Source organism: Lissotriton vulgaris, chromosome 1_1 (genome assembly GCF_964263255.1).
Source record: "Lissotriton vulgaris chromosome 1_1, aLisVul1.2, whole genome shotgun sequence".
Lineage (NCBI taxonomy): Eukaryota > Metazoa > Chordata > Amphibia > Caudata > Salamandridae > Lissotriton > Lissotriton vulgaris.
The window spans coordinates 305,265,525-305,282,370 of record NC_141685.1 but is presented as its reverse complement, the minus strand read 5'-3'; the positions used below and the strand labels follow the sequence as shown (position 1 = coordinate 305,282,370).

Sequence of the window (16,846 nt, the reverse complement as noted above, 5' to 3'; positions counted from 1 at the left end):
AGCACTTGAAAAGTAACCTCCTCCCACTCCCTACTTGACTGTTTGAAAGTGCTCAATTTTTAAAAGCCTATTATAAAAGGAAGATGGAAAGAATATTTTAAAAGAGTAAGAATAGAGTGTTTGGTAATTTATTTTTACAAAAACGAGGCAGGAAATGTGATTAATTGCACTGTGCAGTGAAAATACCAGGATGTGTATATGAGTTTCCAAATGAAACAAATGCGAGGCGTCGCCACAAAAGAGCACGGTGAGTGGAGGGGGGGGATATGTGTGTCTGTGCGCGTGAGCCCCGTGAGTGGTGGGGCAGGGGGGTGCGTGTGTGTGTGCGGGGGGGGGAGAATGTGTGTGTGCAAGCGTCACTTTGCCTGTGTGTACGCGCGTGATGGCCAGAGGCTGACTTGCGGTGAATGTTGAGAACAGGGGATGTGCACTGCGCCGGCTGGCCGTGCGCGCCCACCACGAGATGAAATCGCCAATGGGAAACTCGTGCACATCCCCCGTCTCACATTCATCGGAACACGCCAGCAACAGTTGTCTTCGCAGACAAAGCAGGCTCCGCCTGCTTTTTAGGTCTGCTCGCCCTAAAAAGGGGGGACGAGATCACAAACTCTGTCCAAAGAAGCTCAAAGAATCTGGGATTATGCGATTCTTCACAAGATCAATCTGCAGGCCGAACACCTGGCAGGTTCTCTCAATATCACAGCGGATGCTCTGAGTCGCCAGACAGAGGTAAATCACGAATGGGAATTAAACCAGTCCATTCTGGAGGGAGTGTTCTCGGTCTGGGGAACACCGACCATAGACCTCTTTGCGTCTCCGGAGAACGCCAAATGCCGGTTCTACGCAAGCAAAGTTCACCATCAGGGGAACGCACTTTCGATTGCCTGGTACGGCGCATTCTTTTACGCTTTTCCGCCAATTCCCCTCATACCACGGGTACTCAGGAAAATCAAGGCGGAGCCATGCAAGATGATTCTCATTTCACCAGCGTGGCCCCGGCAGTTCTGGTACACAGAACTCCTTCTACTCTCCCAGGATCATCCAATTCGCTTGCGACAGATTCCGTCCCTGTTATCGAGGGATCAGGGTCAGGTGTTGCATCCGGATCCGAAGTCGCTACACTTGACAGCGTGGCTCCTGAACACAGAGAGTTCCGTTATCTGAATCTCCCCAAGGAGTGTCGAGAGGTTTTGTCCCAGGCTCTAGCACCAGGCACTAATAAAACATACAAGGCAAAATGGAAGAGGTTCTGCCTGTGGTGTCAAAGACACGGTCTCCATCCTTACAAATCTCTGCCTCATCAAATTTTCACATATATACTATCATTGGCTAAATCTGGATTGGCACATTCTTCTGTAAAGGTGCATCTTGCAGCCATATCGAGGTTTCGGCGCACTTCTTCAGGCCCGTCCCTATGGTCCTCTAGAACAGTTTTTGAAAGGCTTGTTTCGGATGTATCCTCCAGTTCGCCCACCTCCGCCAATTTGGCAGCTCAACCTAGTGTTGGCTCAACTCATGAAAGCTCGGTTTGAGCCGGTTCACAAAGCGGACTTGAAATTCCTGTCTTGGAAACTGGCCCTCCTCTTAACTCTAACATCAGCTAGAAGAGTTAGTGAGCTCCAGGCACTTTCAATAGTGGATCCTTTCCTTCAATTTAAAAAAGATGTGCTTATCCTTCGCACCAATCCGAAATTTATTCCGAAGGTGCCGTCTAAATTCCATTTGAATGAACCCTTGATCTTAAAGTCATTTTTTTCGCGGCCTTCTACTCCGGCAGAACGGACATTACATTCTTTGGACAGTCAAAGATGCTTGAAATTCTACTTAGAATGCACATGGTCCTTTAGAAAGTCATCGCAATTATTTGTGTCCTGCAGCGCACCACGGAAGGGGTTTCCTTTAGCAAAGAGTGGCATTTGACGCTGGATCTCCAGTGCGATTCAATTCTGCCATCAGGAGGCGGGCAAGCCCCTAGACAGAAAAGTCTGTGCACATTCCACAAGATCTGTTGCATCGTCGATAGCTCTTTTCTCTGGAGTCGCTATCAAGGACATATGCAGGGCGACAACGAGACATACCTTCACGAAGCACTACTGCCTAGAGTCTGCAGGACGGGACGACGCTGCTGTTGGTCAAGCAGTCCTTAGGAATCTTTTTCAATAAGAGGTGAGCTTTCCCTACAATCCCTCCATCCTGGTAAGCAAATTTTTTGGTATCCGCAATGTTTTATTTCTTGGTTACAATTTAGCAAAGTATGTTATAAGAATTGTCATATGGTTATGTGATGCCATGTATCTAACAAAATGTGCTTTGGTAATTTCCTGCTAGCTATTCTGATACAAAGCATGGGAATCTATGAAAGTTCCAATACTGGGGTAAGAAAACAAGTTACTTACCTGTAACTTTGGTTCCCCAGTATTGGTAACTTTCATAGATTCCCATGCGCCCGCCCTCCTCCCCGTGGAAAGCTTGGCCTATTTTTTTACTGAGATAGTGGCTGTTAGCACAACGGCTACGAAAATCTGAGGCTCTGAGCTCTCTCAGGAAGGTTCCAAGGGATGAGGCTGTTCTGATTGGTCCTTGCGAAAAGTTTGGGCTCTTTTACACAAAAAGGGTGATATGCTACAAAATGAGATGAGGCCTAGGCCTATTTTCTTTTTTGATTCTATGATTGTTATTTTTTTATTTACTGAGGCTCCCATTCCGATGACGGGGAATGATACAAAGCATGGGAATCCATGAAAGTTACCAATACTGGGGAACCAAAGTTACAGGTAAGTAACTTGTTTTCTTCTTTGTTGATGGACACCTTCCTGCAGGTGGAGTATCAACAAGATGCCACTGGACTCCGTACGCAAAAACCACAGTTGATGGACAGAATGAACTGGGGTGGGGTGGTGTGGAGTACAAAAAAACGATGGATTTGGGCCCAGATCTCTGTACTGGGGTGAATGTATGACCTTGTTCTGCATTCTGTCCATCAACTGTGGTTTTTGCATTTGTCACCCCAAGTGGGGTGGGTATGCTCAGACGTGAGTCCCATGCTCTCCACAACACTGGATTCAAGTAAGCCAGGCTGAAGACGGCTGGAATGCCAGAAACCGGTCCTCGGAAGCTTGTTTCCGGTCCAGGGAAGGCATGGCTTAGCAGTTCGGGTTGGATTGTTCCCATGAGGCACATGGTCAGACTGATTTGCATATGGCCATGTCTGAACTGGGGTGGTGTGGAGTGCAAAAAAACGATGGATTTGGCCCAGATCTCTGTACTGGGGTGAATGTATGACATTGTTCTGCATTCTGTCTATCAACTGTGGTTTTTGCACTGGACTCCGTTCAGCAAGTTCTCATTTGCTGTGCAAGCTCACTCTGCCTGAGAACGTGTGAAAATTCCTGCTCATCCTACCAGAGGCTTTATTTCGTTGCAGCAATGCTGGGGCTGGAGTCTGTGCCCTTGGTTTTAAACGTGGAACCATTTTTGCTCAATGTCTCCAACTTGTACTTGTGTAAGGTTCTTGATCTAATTGTCTGGTGGTGCGCCAGGCCCATTTCAGGTTGCAAAGTGTATTGAGGCATCCCACTTTCACTGGGCTCTGTAGGCAGTCTTCAGTTGACTCTGGTCGCTGTCTTGCAGGAAGCCCTAGACAGCCATTTTAAGTAGGCTTAGGAAACAAACCTTTTTGTAGTGTTCCCTGAGACTCCATCAACCATTCGATGATATTCACTTACACATGGGCACCACCATATGTCTTCTTCAGTTGCATGACCTCTTGTTCCAGTAGACTCACCTTCTCCACCAGCAAGCTGACTGACTTACTGACGGTATTTGTAGAGCACACTACTGCCGAGGCGTCTTGGCGCTGTGGTAGAGACAAGCTAGGACATAAACGCATACTTTAGTGTTGGAGAAAGAGCCATGTTTTGATTTCTTTCCTGAATGCCAATCTGTTGGGAATTCTTCTAAGATGTACTGGTAGTGTGTTCCAACGTTTGGACGCTAGAAAGGAAAACCGCTTTCCCCCACAACGTACTCTTTTTATCTTCGGAATTAGTACAAGGCCAAGAGTGGATGACCTTAGAGTCCGGGGAGGGAAATAATGTGAGAATAGAGCATGCACATCCTCGGCCCCCGCTCTAAACAAAGCTTTGTGCACCAGGCAAAGTGATTTAAATTCAATGCATCTTCGTACCAGGAGCCAGTGAAGATTCTTTATCTCTTTTGATGTTGGCTGATGCTTAGGTAGCCCAAGCAAAACTCTGGCTGCCGCATTTTGGATAAACTGAAGTTTATCTAGTTGGACAACACCCATTACCAGATAAAGGGCGTTGCAGTAATAGATTCTGGATAAAATGGTGGATACTACCACCGTTTTCCTCAGGGAGAAGGGAATGTAAGGGAGAATCTTTCTCAAGCCCCTTAAAGTAAAGAAGCATGCGGACGTAACCTGGTTAATCTGTGACGCTCAGGTGAGATTTTTATCAAACATTACTCCCAAATTCCTGGCCTTTGTGACTGGCACTGGACATGTGCCCCCTGGACTAGGCCACCATAGCTGATTCCAAAGTGGGTCTTTCGAGCCAAACTCCAAGACTTCCGTTATCTCACCTTCAGCTTCAGGAAGTTCACGCTCCTCCAAGTCATTAAAGCTGAAATACATTTACAGAAATCCACGGCACGAGCATCTGCAGACTCAGCTACAGAGACTATGAAGTGAGTATCATCGGCGTAAGACACCGATGTAAAGCCATAGTTCTTTACCAGTCTGGCCAGAGGGGCTATGTAAATGTTAAATAGTGTTGGTGATAAGGCCGAGCCTAGCGGAACTCCACCCGGGAGGAAGAATTCCTCTGATCTGAACCTATCCCAGAAAATCATTTGTTTTCTGGATGATAAAAAGGATGATGGGAGAGAAAGAGCTGTACCACTGATACCTGCATCCTGCAGCCTTTGATTTGATACTGTGTGGTTTACAGTATCAAAGGCTGCTGTTAGATCAAGCAGGACCAGTACCGCCCTTCCCCCTTTGTCTATCACCATACGGATTTCCTCTGTTGCCATGATCAAGGCTGTCTCCGTAGAGTGTTTTGAGCGAAAACCGTGTTGTGAGGTATCTAAGATGTTATTTGTCTCAAGGAATGATGTTAGTTCTAGATTTATTACTTTATAAAACACTTTGGCATCAAAAGGTAGACAGGAGATCGGCCGATAGTTCTTTTCATCATGTGGATCCAGCTTGGGCTTTTTTAGAAGAGAGCGAATACAAGTTTTTTTCCATACTTTGGGAAAGACTCCTACTGACAGAATTGTATTTATTACTGGAGATAGAATTATACTGATCTCCTCTGAGGCCAGATGCAGTTTATACGATAGACAGGGGTCCAGTGGGGAGCCAGATTTAATGCTTAACACCAATTCCGCTACTTTTTCGTCTGTAATTAGAGGAAAAGATAACAAACTTTCATGGCCCACCCTCGATTCAGATTGAACTGGGGCGTCTGCTCCTAAGTTGTTTATTGATTCTTCCACGCTGTCCTACACGGATTGCACCTTGCTTTGAAAAAAAAACGCTAGTTTGTCTACAAATTTTTGCTCAGGTGTAAACTTTGCAACACGCGGGCATTTCAGCAGTGCATTGACCGTTTGAAATAATTCTTTAGAGTTAGCAGCTTCTTGGATTTTGGTGGTGTAGTAGGTAGCCTTAGCCTGTATAATTGCAGCCTTGTATTCTTCCAAGACTGCGCAGTATTCTTTCTTGTGACCATCATCATATTGGGATCTCCTAATTCGTTCCTTTTGTCTACACTTGATCTTTATTAGTTTGAGATTGGACGAATACCAGGGAGACAATACCTTTTTAAGTCGAGGTTTCTTGGCCACTTCAGGTGCAACCTTGTCGGCAGCTGTGTTTAACCAGTTATGGAGATTAGTGACAGCTTGATTTATGTCATTAGATGTTATCGGTCTGTTACTAAGAGCCGATACAAAGTCTGGTTTGCTTACTGACTTCCATGCCCGGCATTTGTTAGCCAGAGGACGAGAACTCCGTCCTCTGAATAATGTTACATGCGTGGTGTCAAAATGCACTGCAAAATGGTCGGTCAATGGCAACGGGCAGATCTTCCTAATCTCTATACGGGGGTTGTTGGTACACATCCCATCTAGCGTGTGTCCTGCTATGTGTGTAGGTTCATTGACAATCTGCTTGAGATCGAGGCTAGCTAATTTATCTAGTAAACATGCCTTATCAGAGTTATTATTATCTTCCAAATGGAAGTTAAAGTCGCCTAGTATAGTGAAATGCTCGGTATCTAGACAGGATTCCAGGTAGCTATGGATGGAATTCAGAACACACGCTCTAGGTCCAGGAGGTCCGTATATTAGTAGGCCTGGAAATATTTCTACATTATTACATTTTATATTAAAAGATATTGCTTCCATGTCTACTATTGACTCTAGAGTAACTCTGACTGTATAATCCGAGCGATATATTATAGCAGTTCCTCTGCCTCTTGCCCCCACTCGGTCAGAGTTGGCGACAAGATATCCAATTGGAATTGCTAGCTGCCAATCAGGGTCACTGTTTTTATTGGCCCACGTCTTAGTTAGAAAAACCAGACCTGGCTTTTCTGTTTGTATCAGACATTCTAACTGGAATTTGTGTTTCACCATCGATCTAGGGTTAAGCAAGATGCATTTAATAGGTCTAGAGTGTTTATTAATAGGAGCAGTGCTGTGACGTGAATCCCAAAAGTGATAGTTATCATACCGTCTGTTGATGTTACTTGTATTAGGAGGGTTCCCCTCAGCGTTGCTGGTGGAATTTAATGAGGGTGCCACCCATCCGCATAGATTGCAGCGTGCAGGCGATGTAGTCCTTGAGTTCAGTGCCATGCTTTGCGGGGTACATGTGTGTAAGTTGAGGCCATATAGTTGTTCCCTTGAATATAGGTACCAGGCAAATTGCGCAGGGGTTCTGGCCCTGGCGTGTTTTGGGCGCTGACGGGTGCAGACAGCTTGCCTTTGGCGCGCCGGCTGCGCGGACTCCACATCCGTCCTAATATAGGAAGTGAGGGAGGAAGGGAGGAAACATCGGGTGCTCCAACAACAACTGGAGCGCTACTCTTCAGGCAGGTCAAATTGAAAGCTGTTACACAGAGACTTCCAGCTTGAACTGTTTGACAAAAGTCCTTGATGAAGACTTGACAGAACATTAGTTATAGCACATTGGTTATATTCTACAGTAACAATCTATCCTCTGATCTTAGATGGCTCTTTGCCTTATGTCGCCAGTACTTAGCTGCACAAAGTACCTAGATAGGACTAAGAGCAATTAGCTCCTATGATAGGTTGCTTGTCACATAGGGTGACTCCTCACGTCAAAAACAGCATCCAAGGCATATGTGGTGCATTTGGTAATTTCCTGCATGCCCCCACTATGCACATAATGAAGGAAGCAGCCTATTGCTTTTCAGCACCATATATGAATGGGGCTAGCTACCAGTAACCTGCTCCAGTTTGGGTATAAAGAACTGTTAAAAAGGGCACAATAGAACAGTAAGAGGCCATGTCCAGATAGTTAAGAGGAGCCCAATCAATTATTTCAATTCATGAAAACGTGATTGTCTCCCATTTCCTTCCTTCCTTTAAAGGTGTGTGTTCAATCATATCTCTTCTTTTTCCTCAGTGAGGCAGAAGTTTTGGATCACAGTAAAAATCCTTGTGAAGATTCCTTTGTTCCTGACACAGAGGGCAAAACATATGTGATGTACATCAGAATGGATCAAGATGCTGACTTTACCACCTGGACTCAGCTTGCAAAGGTATTTAGTATGAACGTTGTTGAGACTGAGAGGTCCCCATTCCCCTAGAACTTGATGTGGGTGGTATTGATTTAATTTGCCAATCAGCTGCTAGTTGTAAACTGTGTGGATGATCTTCTCTAAATGTGATTTGCTTTCTTAAGTGTAAACCAACTATTCTGAGAACTGGACAGAAATAATTTTAGTTTACTTTCTTTTGAATCCTCTAGCATTTTTTTACTGTCTTTTTTATTAAATACCAGAAAATAAGCTATTCAAAGCTGTCATGATGCAACACATCTTTTAGCAAAAAGTCTATATCTGGAATATTATTGAGTCAGGAATTGTAACTCACTGTGAAAAGTAGTGTACACAATGGGAATCCATACAGATCCTCAGTTTAGCCTCCCATTTGGAGCATTGGGTAGCCAGTCGCTGGCAGCGTAATGCTGTCAAGATCTCAAACTCCAGATAAAATCACTTTTTTAATTGTGTTTTGCTGTTTGTCAGTGCCTCCATATCTGGGACCTGGATGTCCGGGGGAATCACAGAGGATTATGGCGCCTCTTTAGAAAGAAAAATCGCTTCCTTGTTATTGGAGTTCCTGCCTCACCTTATTCGTGAGTACACATATGAGCAGTTTACCTGAGTAGTTTGCCAATTTTAAAAGTTCTGCATTGAGTCTCTTTGTATGTAGGTGATAAACATGTTTGATATCCTGGAGAGGTTAGTGGGAAGAATTGAAAATCTTGCATATGGTTCTGATTACTTGTGAATATTCACAGAAATCCTTATCGCTCAAACAAACATTACTGAAGACCCGAAATCCTTGTTCTGTGCTTCCTTACCACCATAATCACCTACATCTTGTTCATGCCATAAACTCCTTTTTACATTAGTCTTGCCATCAAGTCAAGTCAAAGATCTTTATTCGGAATAAAACATCCATAAAAGTGCATTACACGATACAATGGCAAAGAATACAATACAAGAATAAAAAATAAACAACCAAAAATATAGTCTGTCTAGTTCTACAAAAATGCAGGTACATATTAAAAGAGAACAAAACAGTAAGTACGATTAAAAGATTTTTGAATCATTTTAAAAATAGCGACAGCTATGAAATATTGGACAAAAACAAAAATAAAGTCAGAACAGATATATGTACAAAATACAGATATGCAAATTGGTAAAAATATAAAGTGCAAAGTGCAATGTGCAAATTTTATCAGTCAATGTGCAAAGTAGCTCGTGAGCGGACTGCGGCTTTGAGAAAGCAGCTCACTCTAAATATTATTTCATCTGATCCTAACATTAATAAATTCCTCAGTGCTATCTTGAAATCTGACAGGTCATGTTTCCGACAGTAAGGCATTAAATAATGGACAGTAAACGATTTATAAAAATCACAAAAGAACAAAAAATGCATAAGACTCTGTTTCATGTTCAGGTTACACGGACAACCTAAGGTTTCCAAATGTTTATTGTAGCCCAAAGGGAAATTTAGTAAATTTACAATGCTCCCGTCCCGAAAGCGGAACAGTAAACTCCTGTTCCATCTACCGAGATGTAAACATAGATATTTCTGGGGCGGGGCGGGGTAACTGGCAGGGGGCTCAAAATGGCCCATGTACTTTAGAACTGTACACATTAAGAAATTTTTCCTTTCCCGCTCCTCTCTATAGAGGTTATACAGAGCCCTTTGAATCAGAGTCTTATGTGAACGATCTATAAGATTAGGAAATGTAAACTGGTGTCCTTGCCCTACACTTATTAAACATTCATTTACGGCTTTCAACCATGGTATACAATGTGCCCTGTCACATTTTAAACCGTCTGAGATTATGTCGCGTGTCAATTTGGCTGCGGGGTTCATCCATATCTTTAACCAGAAAAGGGGCGGCCTTGATCTAACAAAGTCCTCTATATAGGGGATATTTAATTCACTATGGCATATATAGTTTGAGGAACAAATTACTCCACCCAACACCTTCCGGCAGAATCTATTTTCTTCTGTCTGGATATGGAGACAGTTTGTATGTCCCCATACCTCTGCACCGTAGGTACCTGTAGGGATGCATTGGGTTTGATAGATCTTTACTAATCACATGATCACGTCTGCATGATTAGGTTGGCGCAGGGAAATTATTGAATTGATCGCTTTACCTAATTTATTTCTCGCATAGGAAACATGTGGTTGCCAGGAACCAGTGTTAGAAAACAGCAGCCCCAGATATGGGAAGGTGCAGGTACTTTTTAAAACATTTTCCCCTGACATAATCTCAGTAATTTTATACTTTTTTGGACCACAGGTCATAATAAGGGATTTTTTGAAATTAGTGGTTAAACCTAAGTCGGCCATAAAACTAACAAAACCTGAATTTAAAATACGCAGTGCCTTTGGGGTGCGGCCCATTAGGACCGCATCATCTGCGTAAAGGAGGGTGGGTATGGGAGTGCCGTTTACATACGGTACATCTTTTGTTAGGATACTCAGGGAACTACTCAGCTCATTAATGTATAAAATAAAAAGCAGAGAAGCCAGAACACAGCCCTGTCTGACCCCCCTGCTGATTAAAATGTCACTAGAAACTTCGCCAGTGTGGTTAATACGCACACAGGCTCTTGGGTCGCTATGAAGGTAGGATAAAAAGTAAACCAAATAGTCATCTAAACCATAATTAAGTAGGACGGACCATAAATGGGAGCGATTTACAAAATCAAAGGCAGAACTTAAATCCATGAAACCAAAGTATAAGGGGGATTTTTTTGCGATATTATATTTAGCCATTATTAAATTCAGGTTCAAACATTGTTCTACCGTGCCTACACTACTACGGAAACCTAGCTGGCTCGGGTGTAGAATGTTACTTTCCTCCGCCCAAGTTCTAATTCTTTTAAAAATTACCCTGCCCAAGACTTTCAGGGTGTTATCAAATAATGATATTGGGCGGTAGCACCCAGGATCCAGCCTGTCGCCTTTTTTAAAAATGGGTACAATAGTACTGCTGGACCATGTTTCAGGGATAGATTCATATGTTAGGTTGTTAAAAACATTACACAGCAGTGGGGCCCAAAAGTTGATTTCACATTTTAGTTGGTCAATTGAAAGGCCGTCCGGACCAGGGGCTTTATTACCAGCACTTTCTACGATGGCGTCCTCTACCTCAAGCAATGAGATGTTCAGTGGAGTTGGAGGGGGAAGGGTTGCTGCGTGGTTGCCGGATGCAGCATAGATCTTCGAGAAATGGTCAACCCACACAGGCCCAATGATGTTACAGTTAATTGGTGTTATATTTGAACCAAGAGATCTTAGGTTCTTTACCTCCCTCCAAAACCCTGGGGTATCTTTTACGGCAGCCATACGTACAAGGGATTCCCAGTGAACTTTGACTAATTCATTGGATCTAATACGTAAGGTGGATTTATACCTTGCTCTCAGGAACCTTACCCGGGAAATATCCCGCGGTTTGGACATGAGTGCAGCCCTTAAATCCCGGTTTGCTTTTGAGCAGGAGGCATCAAACCATCTTGGGGCTTCCTCAGTTTTCCTAGATGCTGGTTTGGAGATCTCGCTTTTTATTGCGGAGCAAAGTTCACTAAATGATTTAATCATGTTGCCCCCGCAGCTATCAATGGCAAGGCAGTTCGCGATCAATGCAGGGTGTTTCTTAATCACACTGGCCAAAACTCCCCTGTTATCCACTCCCCTCCCCTCCAAACAACCCTTAATCTATCCGTCGAGGCTTCCAGGTTTGTTGCCCCGATTTCACTATGTGATATTTTACCCCCTAATGATTTCAGATAAATCACAATTGGATAGTGATCACTGTATACATTACACACTACCTCAGCTTTTAATAAAACATCAGCAAGGGAGGGTGAAACAAATATATAGTTGATTGTTGTTGCACTCCCATGGCCGATGAAAGTGGGGACCGGGGCAGTGCTTATACCAGTACCGGAAAACTCCATAGAGTTTACGAGTTCTCTAGTTGCAAGGAGATCAAATAGTTCTACACCTCTCCAACACGGCGGATTTCTTGAATGAATGTGTGCATTGAAATCTCCTCCTAAACAAATGCCATCGAACTTCCCGTATTTCCGTCCTTCCACTATTTCATCAATAAAATAAAACAGGTCTAAAAAATTACGATTGGGATGGGATATAATAGTCTTGCCATCATCTAACATGGATTGCTGCATCTTTTGTGCTTGATCGGAAAGTGTGGCAGTCAAATGACTTGTAACTTTGTGTATTTATTTTAACCTATGTGAAAGTGTGAGGCTTAGAAAGTTGGGAAACAAAATTACTGTTAGTCACCCTTCACAGTTGTGGGAAACTGTTGTATGCCACTTGATTTTTTTTATATTACTTTCTCTGGCACTTGAGTGTTCAGATTTAACATTAAACCGCAAGGCAGTTTTCTTTTTGCTGATAAGGTATGCTAGTTTCTCGTTCTAAGTGATCTGATGTCTGAATGTGCCTGATCCTTACAATATAAAACTGAAAAAACAAGGGGAATATATAAAGGGTTTTATTACTCTTTGCCCAGTGGTGCATATGCATGGATGTCCGACTTGGGTTTCTGTATAGGTTGATAAAGACTGCCCACACTGAAACCAAAATGGATTACTTTTCAGTCCGATCACTCACTGGCATCCGGGCAGTAGCTGAGGTGTGAGAGTGCAGTGATCTGTGTGGTACAGGGCTTACAGAATATCAAATAATTTCCTGTCTCTAGCTCTGTTTTCACACCACTTAAAGGAGACTGGATTCCAGTGCCTGCTTGATGGCCTCAACAGTCATAGATTTAATACAAACAAGCATGCTGAGTGGCTGAGGATCTCCACACCCTACTAGCTAGCACAATTTCTCTAAAATCAAAGCTTCTCCCTCACTTAATGGGCTTCGACCTTCCCACTGTGGATTACCTCCGGAGAGTAGGTTTCTTCCATGTGCTCCCTAATGCAGATGATCAAAACACTACCTGTTACTCCCTCTTCTGTATTGGGGAAAATCAATTTGTTATGGACCCGGATCACGGAGTGTCTCAAGTTTATAAATAGAACGTGAAAGTGACAATGTCCAACTTCATTTAGCAAGACAATGGTCCTTATAACTCGGTCCTTACACAATCATAGATGTCAATCTGGTTGTTCTGTGGGATACTTCCAACCGCAGAGTTCACACCTTGTGAGTTCCTTGTAGTGCCAGACTGGATCCAGTGATTTTTCCCAGCATTGCTCCCACCAGCAGGTGGTTGTGTGTTACTCTGCATCAGCTTCACCCTGCTCCATAAGTGATGCTGGAGCCACATGTATGCACCTCCCCTGTGCACTGATGTCAGTTCCTTTCTTTCCGCAGCTTCGGACGCAAATAAAAGTTCGCTCCCTCATCTTTTCTTCATCCTTTTGACTTTTTGTTTTGCAAATATTTTCTCTTATTTTGCAAGTTATGTCCCTTCCGAAGACTACGGGGTTAGTACCCCTGTAGGTACTTTTCAGAAGCAGATGTCTGTGACAGATCCCCACCTGGCATGTCTCTGGTGCCTAGGGCCTCTGCATGACTCCATCTTGCGGGGACTTGCCACAATGAATACCAAGGGAACCTGGTGTAGGAAGCTGGCTCTGTATCTACCATACCAAAAAAGGTATACTGTGCAGAGTCCAGTCAGTCTCCAAAGGTATGGCAGAGGTTAAAGTAGATAATACCTTACTCTCAATTTAGTGCTAGCTGGACTTAGCAGTTAGGCCTACCGGAGGGCCTCTGGTGCAGAGTGGTGCAAGTGACCTGCATCCGCTTAGATCTGGAGCTCTTGAGTTAGTTTCTGGCTGGACAAATCCGGTGTCCACAGGAGACAGGAGTCTTTCTTGAAGACAGCGCTGGCCCCCAGGGTTCTTGGAGGTTTCTGTCTGCGGGCTACGCTGGTTTCTTGGAGCACGGGTGCTGGAGGAGGAGATGGGCCAGTAGGGCTGGGGCCAAGGCAGTTGTCGTCTTCTCCTGTGCTGCACGGCTCTTCGGTCCTTCTCCTTCGTAGGTTGTTGAATCTGAGGAACAAGATTCAGGGGAACCCCTAAATACTAAATGTAAAGGTGTTACTGAGGTCGGGGGGGCAGCAGCCAATATCTACTGTCCCTGCCCCCTAGGGTGACTACACCCTTTGGGGAAAGGGAGCACATCCCGGTACCTATTGGGCCTAATTCTCAAATTCAAGATGGAAAATTTCCAAGAGATTGGTTCACCTCAGCTCCTGGCGATCCTATGGGCGTGCCAGGCTACGGTGGACACTCCTACTCTGCGTACTAATTTTCCCGCCTGTCCTGCTGTCAAAAAGTGGGGTGAATTTCGGGGTCGGGCATCTCCACTAGTTGGAGCTGCCTGATTCAGCATGACAGAAGGTGGGAGCCTATGAGGCTCACCGCCAAGTGTTTCTGTAAGGGCACCTCCGCCCAGTGCAAGCTTTGTTTCTGACCCCAGAGAGCACAAAGGCTCTCACCCCATGAGGTGGGAAACCTGTCTGGTGGTGGCTGGCTGACGGGCCAGTCAGCCAATACACTAGCAGTTGGTATTTTTTTATGGGGCATCTCTAAGATGCCCTCTGAGTGTGTTTTATAATAAATCCAGCACTGGCATCAGTCTGGGTTTATTATGCTGAGAAGTTTGATGCTGAAGTTCTGAGTCTTCAGTAAAGCCATCATGGAGCTGTGGCGTTCGTGTTGACAAACTCTCAGCCCATGTACCCAAAATGGCTTCACTGCACTTAGTGTCCAAGAACGGACTCAGACACTGTAGGAGTATACTGCTCATGCAGTTATGCCCTTTTCTGTGGTATAGGGCACCCTGTCGCAGGGCTGTATGGCCTGCCAGTGGGGTGACTTACCTATGCCACATGGAGTGGTGTGTAGGCATGGCACCCACAAATGTGACATGTTGATTCTTTTAGTTTAGCTACACCAAAACACATAGCCTGCAATGGCCGTGTGTATGTGTTTGGTGTGGGGGTCCTCTAGGTTAGCACAATACATGCTGCAACCCTAATGGACTCTCTCTGGTCACAAGGCCCTTGGTACCACTGGTACCTTTTACAGGGGACTTAAATGTGGCCCACAGGTGTGAGAATTGTGCAAACAAAGGTACAATTTTGGGAAATAACACAGGCCCACGGAACCTGATTCCCAGGCACCCAGGGCTCACTCAAAGTACATCCGAAATCTGGCAAAAAGTGTGGAGGGCTACATCAACAGAATCCCACTTTCCTCCAACTGGGTCCAGAGAGCCAAGGCCACGTCACCAAACGCCATCGTAAGACATGTGACGGTTGGCCCTGATCAAACCAGAAGAAGCAGACTGATTCCTGGTCTCAAGGCCCTTCCCGAAAAGGTCCACTTCATACTCCAAGTCGTCAGTTAAGTCCATATAAAAAAGAAACTCAAGCAGTTAAAATATGAGACTGCCTCTTCTTGACACTCTTGTCAGAAGTCTTGAGGGCATGAAATTCGTTTCCGGTCCTGGTCTCCTACCAAAGAACCAATTCCACAGCTCATACTGGTACATTCCGAATTCTTGCGTTCATTGACACCAAAAATAAAATATCTATTTCCTGAGGAAGTTAGTTTTTTGTTTCTCGAATTGAAATGCATTTATCTGCTGTGGATAAAGGGAATACATGGGTACCTTCTTTTGTCAGTGTAGTTGAGGCACACTATGGAAAGAGTTATATGCAGGTTGTCACAATCTAGTGGTCAAACACAAAATATATAGCCTATAAATCTTCCTTTTTAGGTCGAGCTTGAGAAAGCAATGCGAAGCATTGCGTCCAGCTCGACAACTAATGTCGCACGTCTCCTGGGAATCTGTGACAGGGGTCGGGCACGCACGGCGATTGGTGTCTGTGAACGCGCACGTCCAGGCTGGCGCCGTGCACATCCCCTGCCTCAGATTCCCTGAAGTGTGCAGGCAGACACACATGCACAAACACATGCAGGCAGACACACATGCACACACACACACGCAGGCAGACACACACACATACACACACGCGCAGGCACACACACGCTCCTCACCGCTGCTGTTGGGGACAATCGCCGGGTCCTTGGCTCCCGATGGATGGATGGGCGGGCGGGGGCGACTCTGCCAGGGGCTCCAGACCAGGGACAGGCTGACAACTTCCAGACTGCTTACTTTCTGATGCTCCGGCGGGACCTGCGGTGTGCTGCGGGAACGGCGGCTGCGGTGCACGGGCGGGGCAGGATGGCGGCTGCGCAGGATTCGTAGCCCCTGCCCTTCGGCCGCCTCAGAGACTCCGCCCTGCTAGCGCGCCATTGGCCGCTGCTCCGGTGTTGGTGATGTCACCGATCCTGTTTAACTGAGACGGCCGGGCGGTAAAGCAATGCAATGCTGGTGGGTTTTTTTTAATCCATCTCATGGCCGGAAAGTCTATCAGGCTGTGCTGGTTCATAAGGCCTGCGCCTTCCCTTGAACCGATCCCCTTTAAGGCCACGCCATGACTCGGAGAGATGGGTTTAAAACACCTCTGCAGACCGCTTCTCTCCACTCTTGTCAAAATGTAAACATTTTAACCGCAGCAGGGGCCTTTGTTATGCCTCCTTCTCCTCCTGATAGCACGGCAGTGTGCTCGCAGAAAGCAGCAGAAGCCTTAGCTAGTCTTCGACGTCTTCTCAGGGAGCTGAGAGTTTTACATCACGCAGTCTTTGACCGTCTGAGGTTGGCATTATGAGCCCTCTCCCCCTATGTTCCTTTTCAGTCAGTTACCCGACGCAGTTTAGAATTTTGTATTCCGAGGTGCAGTTTGTTGTAAGTGTATGCATGTTTGGGGCGAATTATCAGCATATGCAGTCCGGCTTTTAAGTCAAAGATTATTTGTGCTTCAAGAATGCGAGAGCAATTTCTTTCCTTTTATGTTGAGGGTCAGTGTGCCTAACTGCGTGCTAATACCTGTGTGCAGTGGTGCGTGCCTGGAAACCAAATGGATGCGCCCTTCAACCGAGCTGGAGATTTTAAATTTCATGTAATTTGCTGCCATGTG

General features: G+C 45.1%; 1 protein-coding gene across 1 annotated transcript in view; it reads left to right on the top strand.

Moving 5' to 3' along the window:
* The window catches only part of POMGNT1 (protein O-linked mannose N-acetylglucosaminyltransferase 1 (beta 1,2-)), a 227,840-nt gene that overhangs the window by 196,674 nt on the left and 14,320 nt on the right, over window positions 1–16,846 (top strand). The window contains exons 19-20 of the mRNA XM_086952341.1: window positions 7,682–7,817; window positions 8,307–8,416. Coding sequence (XP_086808467.1) covers window positions 7,682–7,817; window positions 8,307–8,416 — 246 coding nt within the window. The remainder of the gene's footprint in view (window positions 1–7,681; window positions 7,818–8,306; window positions 8,417–16,846) is intronic.